The 15,005-nt window shown below is 39.6% G+C and overlaps 1 protein-coding gene across 13 annotated transcripts in view; it reads left to right on the top strand.

Moving 5' to 3' along the window:
* LOC143150547 (rap guanine nucleotide exchange factor 2) overlaps positions 1-15,005 on the top strand; it is a 300,304-nt gene that overhangs the window by 209,266 nt on the left and 76,033 nt on the right. For 9 of the 13 annotated variants that reach the window (XR_012993095.1, XM_076318897.1, XM_076318898.1 and 6 more), the window contains exon 2: positions 7,171-7,754. The exons of the other annotated variants lie outside the window; for them this stretch is intronic. Coding sequence is in view for 8 of the 9 variants with exons in the window: in XM_076318897.1 (XP_076175012.1) it covers positions 7,444-7,754 (311 nt within the window). In the remaining variant the exon portion in view is untranslated. The remainder of the gene's footprint in view (positions 1-7,170; positions 7,755-15,005) is intronic. 13 annotated transcript variants of the gene reach the window in all.

Here is a 15,005-nt window from a genome sequence, read left to right as displayed (position 1 = left end):
TTTGCACACTTGTGTTCCCCTATCGTCTCTGATAATTTCTCAATAATTTCTTTTTATTACCTATCTACACACATATATACATATTATTCATGTTAATTTTCTAATCGTTTCTTTTCATCATCTATTTGCACACTTGTGTTCCCCTATCGTCTCTGTTAATTTCTCAATAATTTCTTTTTATTACCTATCTACACACATACATACATATCGTCCATGTTAATTTTCTAATCGTTTCTTTTTATCATCTATTTGCACACTTGTGTTCCCCTATCGTCCCTGTTAATTTCTCAATAATTTCTTTTCATTACCTATTCACAAACACTCGTGTACCGATTATACTTAGACCTCGTTTGCAACAACAATTCCGCGCGAAATCGAAAAGCTCGACGCGAGTCGCGACGAGCCGCGAACGAGGGAAAGTCCGCTGAACATTTTTATTTCATCCTCGGTCAATTTGTCGACGCTGGTTCGTAGTGGCTTGTACAAAAGGAATTCGCCCTCTCCCATTCGTACGTTTCTCCGGCGCTACGACAAGAGGAAGACGAGCCGCTTCTCGAGCGCGTGCTCAAGAGGTTTTGCAAGCTCACTGAATTTCTATACACCGCTCGAGAAAGTCTACCTACTCCTACCCTTCTCCTTAAACCTATTCCTCCTCGGGGACCTCTTATGCACTTCACTGTGCGCCGTTACTAAGACTTTCCCACGGTGTATCCCCAGGTAATCCCTGTGTCTTTCGGATTTCTGGCTCGTCGGGAAGGGGCCGAGGAAATCCTAGAGACGCGTGCGCGAACAGTTTCCACGACGCAGCTTTTCCCTTCCCACTTTCCACGTTTTTACTTTTTTTTTTTCCTTTTCTTTTTTTTTCTTCTCTCGCCCGCGAGTCAGGGTTTCCAACCCTTTTGCGATCCAAGGGCGTCTCTCCCCGTCGCAGACAATGTTAAGCGTCCGAGTGTCCTTGTGAAACAGTCGAGATGAATCCGTGGTTATGCTAACGCTAACTAGACATTTTATTACGATCGACCGATGGAAATTATTTTCGAACGAATAAATCGTTTCCGAACGTTTCGAACGACCAACGAAAAATAAACGGAATTTCGTTCGTTGGTCGTTGAAAAATTCATCTTCGTAATTAGAATTCAATGTGTAGAAATATTTCACAACGAACGATGGTTAAATTAGAATTTTAGTTGTAGAGGTATTTTACAATGAACGAATAAAAATTGTGCTTCCAATTGTGGAAATATTTCGCGGTGAACAAATTAAAATTTAAATGTCCAATTAGTCAACGTCGAGAATAAATCGTTATACGTTGGTTTTATTTGGATAGAATTTTGTTCGCCTCTGGTCGTAGCGATGGCGAGAAACAAATTATTTGGAACGTTTTCGACATTTGCTTTCAGCTCGTTATTGGTAACGTTTACATTCAAAGAGATGCAAAAGTGAAAAAGAAACTTCTTCTTCTTGTAGTGTCTTCGATTTAAATTTTATCGATGATGACTCAAAATTAAAGATCGATGACAATCTAGGTAAATTGTTTCTCATTATTGTAAAGATTTTATTCAAATTGAAAACTTGGAAATGTGCTTAACCCAAAATTCATTTCTCCCAAAAACGAAGCCTTCGATACAATTTTGTTATTCCTTATTTTCCTTGTATTTCAAGCCGTAGAATCTTTCTGATCTCATTTATACTAAAAATATTGGCCTACGTTATTGCACAATAATCACACGTAATGATCTAACTCCATACTGTTCGCAATTATCGTTCGAAGAAGCGTATAAACGATAATCGTAAAAATTATTTTACGAAAATGAATGGCCTCTGCAACATTTATATAGAAAAAAAGGGAGTTCCAAGATCCCCTAAAAATACTATCCAAATATCATTTATCCAAGAAAAATTGAACAATCGAAGATTCTTCTCTCTAGAAGCACGAAAACACGTAACTCGTAACATCGAATTTTTTTGCTTAACAGCTTGAAAAAATTATGCAATAAAAAGAAACCAACTGTCCAAAGATACTCGTCTTGGAAAAGAACCTAACCACATCGCTTGACCAACGACAGCCCAGTACTAAATACGGTAAAATAAACGGATAACCTAAAAACAGGTTGTCAAGCAGTCGTTGGTGACTCTGAGTATGGATTTTAAAATATAAATCTCTGGCAAAGTAGGTACCTGAAAATCGGTAGACATTGGTGGCACACTTCGTCGCGTCTGAGAGGCATACTTGGAGTAGGTCGTCAGACATTCTCTGTGCCTCCCAGGCACACTCGATGTGTATAGATTCAACAATACAGGAACAGATACACGATACGTATTCTACAGTTACACGCACGTATTATTTTACCATCTAAAATATTTCACATTGCTCCGAAATGCATCGACTAGACGCGATAAATTGTTACGCGGTGAAACCTTTGAAACATTCTCACTGGCCTTGAGTCGAGCCGTGAGAGAGCATAAAGGAATCGATTCAAAGAGAATCGGGGGAAGGACAGATTGAAAAAATTGTTCGGGCTCGTGGTAGTTTAGGGTTTTCGATATTTTTTGGTGAGCTTTCTCGTGTGTGTCACTTTGCAAACTGGACGAATCGTTGGTGTGTCGTGAATCCTTTACGGGAGAATTTTCATTCGGAAGTACTAGGTTGTTCGATAAGTTTTATCCTTTTTTCCATTGTAAAAAAATACTATGACGCTACTGAACAACTGTAAATATACGAACGAGTCGAGAGATTTACACGAAACTTTACACGTGTTCATCGAACAGTAGTACCCATCTTTAGAAAAATAAAACGATGAAACTAATAGCTTCATTTCTTATCGAACGACGAAACTTATCGAGCAACCTATTGTATGGAATATTTATGGGAAAGAATAGAGAAGTGAATGGAATGTTTTTCCGTGCAAGTAGTTTTTGTAAACGTACATGAAAAAAAGAAACTAAACGGACAAACAGTATCGAAACGATGGGATCAAAATGAATAGTTCTTGTTGTTTATCCGTAGTATTAACGAAGGTACTTGGATTATTCTATCAAGTTTCTTTCTCGTTTTTCAATCTACAAGTGTCTCTATTGCTTTTCTTCGCAACAAGGAATCGCACATCTCTATATTTTCTTCGTTTATAAATTCTATTGATTTATCGAAAGATTCGATTTGTATATGGGTGGATTATTTTTTAAATGCGTACAGAAACTAATACGAAAATACTCCCGATAGTACAAACGTATAAAATACGGAGAAGTGTCTTACACATCGCTTGAATAGTTTCGAACGTTGCAAACAAACTTTTCTTACAGATGATCACCAATGTATCATAATAAATATTCGTGTCCCTTGGGGACGATGCATCGTCCAAGAGGATCTATGACAGATTGTGATGCTCCTTCCATGATTTCGGGAGTAATAGCGGTACTCCAGGGTCATTTTAGACGATGCATCACCGCTGGGGGATATCGTATTTGGAACATTTATTATGAAATATCGGTGGTCCTTCGAGTTGAAATTATGAAGTTCTGGGTAATTTTGAAGGCATATTACTCTAATAGCTGAATGCATTTTAAACTTTAATTGGTAAGGCGGGGTCTGACAGACCCCGGGGAATTTTGTTATCGTCGGAACTTTAACTTGAATCGGTGAGTCCAATTTAAAGCGATTCGGTAAATGTCTACGGAATCATCTACACTATTCGTACGTTCAATGCAAATAAATTTGATTTTATTCCAATCCCGATTATCAATATACGAATAAATAAACGAATCAGAAGCAGATCAGAAGCAGACTCGAGTCATGATCGTTTAACGAGGTAATACGTAATTCTAGTCTATCGAGCGAGAACGAAAACGTCGATTTTTCTACAAATTTGTTTCCCCAGTCACCACGAAACCTTCGAATGTACTCTGGTTTCGATCTTCTCACAGTCAGGCACGCCTTTATCGCGTGCAAATTTCATATTCCCATACACCGTTATCGTTGACATTCTGAACATCGAAAGGAATCGCGATCACACTCGGTTTGTTCCCAGCACGACTTCATTGTTGCATTATCAGAAAACCATCGATCTGTTTATCGACGACACACTCACACACACTCACTTTTTTACTCTGTCCCATTCTCACTCACATTCATACCGATACTCACAATATCTCTCTTTCTCATTTACTCAACTACTCACTCAACCACTCACTTTGTTACTCTGTCTCATTCACACTCATACTCATACTGATACTCACAGTATTTCCCTTCCTTTCTCACTCACTCACCTACTCACCTATTCATTTACTCTGTCCCACTCTCACTCACAATTTCTCTCTCTCTTACATACCCACTCACTCACTCACTCACTCACTCTTTTACTCTATCCCACTCACTTACTCACTCACTCACTCACTCTTTTACTCTATCCCACTCACTTACTCACTCACTCTTTTACTCTGTCCCACTCACTCATTCATTCACTCACTCACTCTTTTACTCTGTCCCACTCACTCACTCACTCACTCTTTTACTCTGTCCCACTCACTTACTCACTCACTCACTCACTCTTTTACTTCGTTCCACTCACTCACTCTTTTACTCCGTCCCACTCACTCATTCTTTTACTCCATCCCACTCACACTCACACTCATACCAATACAATCTCTCTCTCTCTCTCTTCCCCCTCTCCTTGTGTCAATCGTAAGGAGGATCAAAGAACTTATCGTTGGAGAAGATACGACGCGACACTCGATTCCTTTATGCCCGTCTCGGATTTTATCGACGCCCTGCCTCCCCCTTGTTATCGCGAACGCCGGTGGAAACGGTCAAAATTGATAAGCCGCCCCTGCGTTGCCCGTAGGCGCGTGTAGACGCCATCGCGACGCCGTTATTCGCCGTAACGAGTGCACCACGGTTGTGTCAGCGCGATACAGTGGAAACAGATTAGTCACGTAATAAAATCGTGTCAGCTCCGGGGTACGTACCCGTCGCGCGGTACAAGAGTTCCGCTTCTGTCCGGTACCGGTCTCACCGCGCCGGCGGAACGGGGGTGGGATTCCTTCTGTTTGCAATGACTTCCGTTCCCCACCGACACGGAACCGGAGCTGTCCGCGTTTTCGTTTAATTGCGATCGAACGAACAGCGAGAATTCTCGAAGCTCTCGTCATTGGTTCGCGGCATCGTGAATTACGTACGTGCTTTTCGCGCGATGGGCTCGCGCTTGTTGTGTGTCGCCGTGTCGGTTCGCTCGTTGCACGATAGGTTGCCAAGGGTTCTCAAACTGCGCGCAGGGACCTTGATATCTCGAAGAATTTCTTTCCACGACACATCCGAGCCGAGGAAATACTAGAATCAACGCAACGTTCGGGGAATATTTGTCGATAATTTATTTTTCTTAGCGGTACGTAGGAGCGTGTACGTGTGTGTAATATATACGTATAGATTTGTACGTATATCGTTGAAGAAGATATATTTTTCTTACGTAGGAACGTGTAGGTATGTGCAATGTATGCGTATATATTTGTATGTATATCGTCGAAGAAGATATATTTTTCTTAGCGGTATCTAGGAACGTGTATATTATATATATTGTGGAAGAAACATTTTCTCTTCGGATATTACAACAATAGTATTGAAAGAAGTATCTTTAACGAGAGCAGTTGATTTATTACACACGTGAGCTAGAGAAATACTTGGCAGCTCGGTGTAAGTAACGCTATACTTGAGAAATATTTATCAATAATATATTTTTCTTAGCAATGTTTACGGATGCATTCCTCGTTCTAATGGCTTTTACGAAAAGTATTTTTAACGAGAACAAATCATTTCTGACGCACCTGAACTAGAAAAACAACTGGCAGTTCGGATTGCATTAACGCAATACTAGAGAATTATTTATCAATGATATATTCTTCTTGGTAACATGTGCTGTGGATGTGTTAAAACGAATTCAATCCAAAAATGTAGAAACAATTTTCTAAAATATTACTTTTAAGTTTTACACAATTTTAAATAATTTTAATATCACAATTAAATCAAATTAATATTTATTACACGCGTGTTGCGTACAAAAACACTCACATATGCTAAAATTTCGGTTAGTGGTGGTTAAAATTCAAAGCTCAAAGATAGTCGCACGATTGAATACAAAAAATGTATACCAGATCCTTAATTACCAACTCTGTGGAAAAAACTCTCGGCTTGTAGTAATTACCATAAATGTGAATTAGACCATTAGGAACATCGTATTAAGAGAGAAAAACGTTAGGTTACACTTGAAAGGAGAAAAGTGGGTGGTCGCAATTATCCTGATGAAAATTGTGTTTAACGAGGATATTTCCGAGTAGTTGCTAGTGTATTTTCGACCATCTTGTATATTGTCGGTAATCAACCGGTAATAATTGGACAGGGACAATTTCCAGCATCTATTTCTACTGAAACGCTATCCTACCGATACAAGATATTTAACGATCATAATTACCCTAGAAAATCAAAAAACGACGAAGAATCTTAGCATAATATTCTGTTATTACCGCTCCTACGAAGAATTATAATTTGCATTACTGTATCAAGCCCCGTGAAACTATAAAACCGTTCCATGTACCGGTACGATTAAACTTATCGAAAACAACAGATACAATTTCGTTTAAAAGTACTCCCCAGAAGTAAACAAAGAAAGAATACAAAATTTATCAAATTGAAATTTATAATATATGGAGCTACCGAGAACAGCGAAAATTGCTAATAAAAACACTTGGCGGTTATTACCGGTTCAGTGTCCGATCTTACTCGTCAGACCGATAAAAGAATGTCTAAAGTTTAATGTTCGATAACCGGTACGATTATCCGAGAACCGTTTCCGTTAATTCTATTTAAAAGCGTAAGAATTCACCGAGAAGTTGACAATCGATCGGTGTACCCCGCGTTAAACCCCGTAAACGATTCTTTCGAACAAAGATGATCATCGTCGCGGCGAAAAGACTCTCGAATCCGCGCGAAAGGTAAAAGTGCTTCCATGGTACTTTGCGCTAGGTTGGCGCGTTTCATCGGAAACCGATCAACGAGCAACTCGAGAAACTGTCCCCGAGCTCGAGCCGGTGTGAACCTCGATCAACGAGCGAGCCTGGTTCGCGGATGTCTCTGGTTAAATCGGTGGTAAACCTTAACACGAAAATTCGACCTTCTTTGAACAGACATCGCCAAGTGTGGCGAACGTCCACCTGAATATTCTCGTACGTGTCCGTGAAGGAGACGTCTTCGATCGAATCGTCAGGACACCCCAGCGAGGCAAGAGAGGAACGTTGCCAACAGGACAGTCTGAAGGATGTAGTCGAGAACTCCGGCGGCAAATGACGACGTAGAAGAAAAAGAAGAAACAAACAAAAAAAAAAGGAAATAAAGGAAGAGGATGGAGGCGAAGGAGGTGTGGTCCGAGTCCTGGTGGATTACCGAGCGGTGAGGAGAGGATGCACAAGCACACGAGCCAACTACGCGGCCCCAGCGGCCCCGGAAGCGGACACCATGTTGCTAATAGAGGTCCTGTCAGAAGATGGAACAGCTTCCACGGCGGTGGAAGCGTCGGTGGAGGCGCGAGCAATTTCAACGACACCGTCGGAAATGGCAATCTGCCCTCCAGCATGATCGCCAGAGCTCCCCAGGAACCGTTCAGGGCTATGCCCAAGGCCGTACAGGCCCTCAGGAGCGAGTCCGTCGATAGGAGCCATCGCGTACAACCACCACCGCCGCCAGCATTTCCACGAAGACGATTCTCCGTGTGGTGAGTTCTCTTTTTCTTTTTTTTCTTTCTTTTCTTTTCTTTTTTTTTTTTTCTTTTTGGAAACTTTGATTCTTTACTCGATTTCTTCCGTCACTTGTTTTCCCGCGTTTAGCGATAATTAGGAGGGTGTTCGGGGAACTTGAGGATCTGGAGAATTTTTGGGGAGCAAGTTTCATCCTTCGTAACGCGATAGAATTTTTTGAAGAATTCTTTTTTTTGGAAATCTTGATCTTTTATTTTTCTTTCCACGATGTGTTTTCTTTCGAGTGGTACACTTTTTGGGGAGGGTACTTTGATCCTTCGTAACACGATAGAATTTTTTGTAGAATTCTTTTTTTGGAAATCTTGATCTTTTATTTCTCTTCAATTATTATATTGATCACGGATTAAAGCATTTGCTTATTCTCCGATAAGATTTTCTACTATTTTCGTAACATTGTTCAATCACTCAGTATTCATAATCAGTTTGAAACTACTCTTTGAAGTCATCTACCGAAAGAAACGATCCCTTCCAACTATTTTCTCGTATTTTATATACAATGTCCTTGTCAATGGTCGTAAACTTGCGTTTCAATTTCCATATATAAATCACCGATAAAAATAAAATCACTAAATTTTATTTTTATCATACATTAGCTTTATTACCTCTTATGTAAGCTTGCAAACAAAAGGTACATCGTTTCGTTATTTTGACCACTTCCATTCGCTGTCTGAGTTACGAAATTAATAGAAATATAATGTCGGTGTGATAAACACCCAGTCAGCACTGTTCTAATGTGCATTAGTTCTCTCTCTCTCTGTATGTGTATCTATCTCTATCTCTCTTTTTTCCTTTCTGTGTATTACATGACCTCATGAAACGTGTTCGAAATTGGCGCACACTGACGCCGCATCTTTTATTGATGCAGCGTCGTAACGAAAATTTATCCAACGTATAAATCACCGTAACACGTTCCTGGACGGACGTGCGTTACAATCGGAATATATTTCAATTAATCTCCATAAAAGCACGACAACCGGTGCGTATATCTTTCGCCTCCGCGCTCCGGCAGCTTTGTATCTTTTTTCCTTGAGTTCGGTACACGAAGCAACACATGAAATTACGGACGTTGCGACGGTCGATGCTTTGATTGAAATTTATCGATATATGTATATATATATATTTCACGTCGCGTCGATTGAGATCGTCGGGCCCGAAATAAGTTAACAATTACGGTGTCGCGGGCCCCGATACGGAACAACGAAACAAACGACAAGAAATGAGAAACACGTACTGGGTGTCCCAATCGTCACCGGTCGATTTGAATTTCGCGCTATTTTCGAACCGTCGAACCGATTTATTTGAAACTTGACATGTGTCATGAGGACAGATGGGAAATTAATCGTGAAATAGTAGACGGTGAAAGAACGCGTGCAAATTATTCAATTATCATTAATAATACGAAACTATTGGATCGAATTATTTTTCAACAATTGGAAGATCAACAGTTATTTTGTTACCGATTAATTAAATTAAGTGTCTGAACAATTGTCCACATAATCGACGTGTACTGTACTACACGCAAGAATATCACTTTTCTGAGTGGCCAGCAGTTGGCCAGTAAAAACGGTTTCCACTGCAGTCCGGTTGAATTCAATTCGGACTTAACTGTCCCGCCAAAGTGCAGATCGCATCTAACGCAATCGCTCGTTCCACGGTGGAGAGGTCGTGGGAAGACGCGCAACCGGTTGACAATTTCGTCGTTTTATTGTCGCTGTCGCGAAGAAACGTGGTGGTGGGGGTAAATAAAGAGAGGGTGGGGGAACTAATATAGGTAACGACGACGGCTGAAATATTTCATTAGGTCGAGTAGATACGCACCCGAGTCCGGTGAAATTGTGTACATTATTTCACGAAGTGGCCGAGGGAAGACGTCCCGGCATGCGAATGTCGACGAATGAAATGGCTCGGCGACGCGTTCCGCGGACACGGAGCCACTTTCCAAGGGAAATTGCAGCGCCTCCTCTTTGGAATTGATTGGTGAAACGAGGACGAAAAGAGAACCGTAGAACGGATCGGGGACCCTCCATCGATCCGTGTTTACGTACGTAGGAGTTGTAAGTTCGTTGCACGAGTAAACGGTGAATGATTGCGACGAGACGCGAAACGACTTTGGGTTTTCAAAGCACCAATGCTCGGGACTACCGTGGCCGAAAAAATCAGCCGAGTGCTGTGTCTAAGGAGTGGGAGAATCTAACGGGTGTACGTATTGTACTGGTATACCAGGTATAATGTGTAACGCTACACTTAACTACTAATATTGTTTGGTATAAGGTATAATATATAGATATATTAATAGTTAAGTGTATCGTTGTACCTTATAGTAAATAATATAGAAATTATATTAATAGTTGAGTACACCCAAGTAATTAGATAATTACTAATATTATGTATATATTATTTAGTACAAAGTCTAACGCTAATATTATTTATATATTATTTAGTACAAAGTATAACGGTGTACTTAACTATTAATATCATTTGTATATTATTTAATATAAGATATAACGATATACCTAATTACTAATATCATTTGTATCGGTATACCAGACAATTGGTATATTGTGCGCTTACGACGGGTCGAGAAAGACCCGAAGTACGCACCAGAATCAAATCGGGTAAATATACTGGCCTAGAAATATTGTTGGATGATAATACGCGGACTGCAGCATAAATCTAACGATCTAGAATATCCGAGTACTTACTGGTGGTAATACGAGCATTAGGGGTAATAATAGGACCGGCTAAGTAGCCAGTTATTACACCATCCCCCCTACCGAATCATCATAGAACCACCCTCATGTGTAACAATTGGGAGCAGTCTCTTTTAATCGTTATTAATGCTTTCAGCAGTGCTAGACACGAAAAGACTGGTTCTTATTTTCTAACATCCAATTCATTGCAATTTCACTTGGTGTAACGTGTAATTTGCTCTGCGATAAATGACTGAAATCACTCTCGACACGCGTTGCTGACGGCACGTTGTCGACTCGTACGTAGAGCCTTGGTTCTCGCGCATTGTCGTAAATAATAAACGCACGAATGTCTTCAGAAACGCGTTAAAAATTCATCGAACGCAAATTACTATCTCACGCCATCATCGACGTTTCAAAAGCGAGACGCGAATCGACGTCTCCCATCTCCCATGCGTGAATACACAGAAATCCACCGGAGAGAACTTCAAAATCTTTTCCTCCTTTCGTCGTGATGTACGATTTGCCAAAAAGAGAAGAAATTTTCGAATAATTTATCGAACAACCAGCCACGAACAATTGAAAATATGTAATACACTCGTGTCCGCGTTACCAGTTCGATTTTATCCATAAACCGGATCTACTATATACGGATTTTATCCATATCCATTTTATTCACCCGGATCGTGACCACGCCTTGTTAGCGATGAAAGGGTCAACGTTGTCGTAGGACCACCGGAAACGCACTTAGGATCATCGAATGGCAAATAACGCAATATTCGTGGCAACGAGCGTAAACGATATTATCAGAGACGGAATCTAAGCGATTTCCAAGACGACCAGACGAAAATTTCGAGTCTCGAATCTCGATGCTCGTGTATCGAGGAGTTGAACGGGTTCGTGGATCCCGCATACCGCCCACAGATCCTCGCGGTCGCGGGATTTTACAGGATTTCATCTAAGTATCGTAAAGCATCGTTAAATCTAGCATCGTCGCGAGGCTTTAGCGATGATGAAATCGCTCGTAAATTCCATCTTAAAGTATAGTATCGTGTAACGTAGATTTAATTCCAGCCATTAGCCGCGCTACGCCAGTCAGTATGCAGTTCCTTCGTTCTATTAGACGGAACGATCCGAGTCGCTTGGACGTGAAAGTGAAAAATATCTAAAGATAACTGATAAACTTTTTATCCGTGCCACGTTAACGGCGTATGCGTTGTTTACGGTGGAAAATAAAACGTACACTTTTATGGTGCACTCCGCGCGGAGGAAAAAGTAATCTGGCAGTAAGAGGCGAAGTAACTCGCAAACTAACTCTGCCAAGTTTCGTTTTTATTCGCCTCGCGGCGACGTCTCTCTTACTTTTGTTCGTAAATTATGGTGGCAACGATCCACCGTCGATGAGAAACAATTTCGATGGAACATTTCGTGGATTATTCGAATTTCAAATTTTTGAATCGAACCATTGAAGAAACATTAAATTGTTCGGAAAGTCATTTCCTCCTTTTTCGGTGAGAATGAAACACGATTTTTTTAGACTGTGTAAACGTTTCGTTAAATTATATATTCTCCATTTTGAAAAACGAAATTAATTTCCGAACAACCCTATGTATAAGTCGTCATTCTTTCTAACCTTTGATCTTTTCGACGTTGGAACTAGTTTTTATTTTAACTACACGTTTAATCTTAGAATACATGTTTCTTTCTTTTTTATTTTTCTGTTGAACTGGATCGAAAGGTTGTTCTTTAACATACTTCACCGAAGAGGACTCAAATAACACAGGATCGGTACGTTTACAGCATAGGGAACAACTACTTCTCGCATCGTGTTGTTCTTGATAAATTCTATTTTTTATACCTTCTCAACGAATAGTTTTACGACAAAAATAGATATTACTTTTTCATTGAAAATGACCACCCCAGTCGCCCGGTGCATTACAAAGTACAAGCATATATTAAAAAAAGAATTTAACTTTCAAATACGTTCTACATTGTCCACTGTAGACTATTCTACATTATACCAAATTATTCCCTCTCCTTCGTCTCTCCAAATCGTGCAACTTTAATTACATTTCGATATAATAAATAGTTCGAAAAGTATTTAAGTAGATCGATTTAAGTAACATTACGCAGTCCTTTATTCGAAATTATACAACACTTCGAAGACCCTCTTTTTCGGTATTTTGGCACCGAATTCAACATTCGAACGTTACTCGAACTCGTAATGAACCGGAACTATCCAAAGAGTTTCAACGTAACCGTGCGATATTTGTGCCATCGCAAAGATGGCGGAGCAAGAGTCGATATTCACGTTTTGGCAGTCTACATCCCGACTTCCTCTCAAATCGATGCAAATGGTTCCCGGAGAATTTTCAGAGATCGATCGCGACTGTTATCACCCGCATGACGTTCAAGGACAACGGTTCGTGAAAACGAAAAATTCTAAGTTCAACATAACGCACATCGTTCGTATCCGTGTTCTAATTATGGGTTTTTTCGAGGTCTGTCTAACCTTACGAATCACAGACGTACAACGACACGAATTGAATTCACACGGTTCGTCGCAAGTCAAATAGATTTCGATATAATAAATAGTTTGAAAAGTATTTAAGTGGATCGATTTAAGTAACATTACGCAGTCCTATACTCGAAATTATACAACACTTCGAAGACTCTCTTTTTCGGTATTCTTTTTCAAACCCATACTTCTATGGGTTTGGTCTGTCCCATTGTGATATTCACGCTGTCCATCGTCGTTTCGTTCAGACGTCGACACGAAACCCATTGGAGAACGTCTCGATGACTGGTCGACGAATAGCGCGAGTTCAGTCGTAGTTAGGGTTAAAAGTAACAAGCTCCTGCGGCATCGAAACCTTTCGACAAAAGAAATGGCAAAGGAAACCCGACAATGACGGGCTAACGGGTAAGATGACCTGTCGGTAATAACACGATTATAATCTCGAGAGTAAGTGTCGTACGGGGTGACGTTAGAAGGTTAATTCTAAAAAGATAAGGTTGCGAGGTGTCAGCGTTGAAGAGTAGAGGGTAGTGTTGGGAATGATACCGTGTTGATAAATATCAATTGGTAACTTTCGATCCGTTTTCAAATTGTGTAAAAAATGTAGAAAGAAAAATTGACCTGTCTGTAATAACACGATTATAATCTCGAGAGTGTCGTACGAGGTGATGTTACAAGGTTAATTCTGAAAAGATAAGGTTACGAGGTGTCAGCGTTGAAGAGTAGAGGGTAGTGTTGGGAATGATACCGTGTTGATAAATATCAATTGGTAACTTTCGATACGTTTTCAAATTGTATAAAAAATGTAGAAAGAAAAATTGACCTGTCCGTAATAACACGATTATAATCTCGAGAGTGTCGTACGAGGTGATGTTACAAGGTTAATTCTGAAAAGATAAGGTTACGAGGTGTCAGCGTTGGAGAGTAGAGGGTAGTGTTGGGAATGATACCGTGTTGATAAATATCAATTGGTAACTTTCGATACGTTTTCAAATTGTATAAAAAATGTGGAAAGAAAAATTGATACCTTTACGGTACATATTCGAAAATATCGGTAGCACTTTATAACTTTCTATCCGTTGGTAAATTGTATCAAAGACGTAGGTATCGAGACAAATCGATACCTCTTGGGCACATACTCGGAAATATGGTTACACGTTTGATACTTCTACGAAAATATTGCTATCGATTTAATACTTCTACGAAAATATGGATCTCGATTTAACACTTTTATCGAAGATATACAATTAATATTATACGAAGATGTTGATAAATACTATCGTCACGAATTGATAGAAACCGATGCAGCTAATATAATTTTTAACTAGTTTGCAAGTACTTGGAGTATAAATTGATGTGTACACGTAATAAAATGTCATAAAATCATAGGTACTTTTATAGTCTCACCTTGTTTATTAATATCTGATATTACATTGCATGTATATATTATAGATCTCTCATTCATATGTTACAGAATATTGTGAAGAAATAGTATTTTATGAAAATTATTGTCAATGTATGAAATAGATTCCGATTCGATACAGAACCGATTTGGAATCACTTTAAGGACTGTCGAAAAATGATATCAAGTACTCGAAATGTCGATACATAAGTACCGATACCTCTTATCAAGTACTTTGGTATCGAACTGATCGAATATAATCAATAGTATCGCTATCAATCTGGTTGCTACTAAGGGAATTCTTAAAACTTACCCAGGTTGTTTATAATTATCCGTGAAACATAATCAATGCGGCTTATGGTAGAGAAGAAAACAGTTGCTTTCCGGATAAACTTGGCTTTTACCTTGATAGTTTTCCATATTTACATCGATGGAAGTAAGTCTCCTTATCTATAGAAAGAATGCTGATGCACTTGAGCCTCTTTTCCGACGCAGGTGTTCTTGCAGCTGGTTTTTCTTAATTTTCTTTACAGTTTGTACCTTTAAAAACATCCTCGTGCTTCATCTGTACTTCACCGATGAGTATTAATGTTATATT

Source organism: Ptiloglossa arizonensis, chromosome 8 (genome assembly GCF_051014685.1).
Source record: "Ptiloglossa arizonensis isolate GNS036 chromosome 8, iyPtiAriz1_principal, whole genome shotgun sequence".
NCBI lineage: Eukaryota > Metazoa > Arthropoda > Insecta > Hymenoptera > Colletidae > Ptiloglossa > Ptiloglossa arizonensis.
The sequence above is the reverse complement of the archived record's forward strand: the minus strand, read 5'-3'. Positions and strand labels throughout refer to the sequence as shown.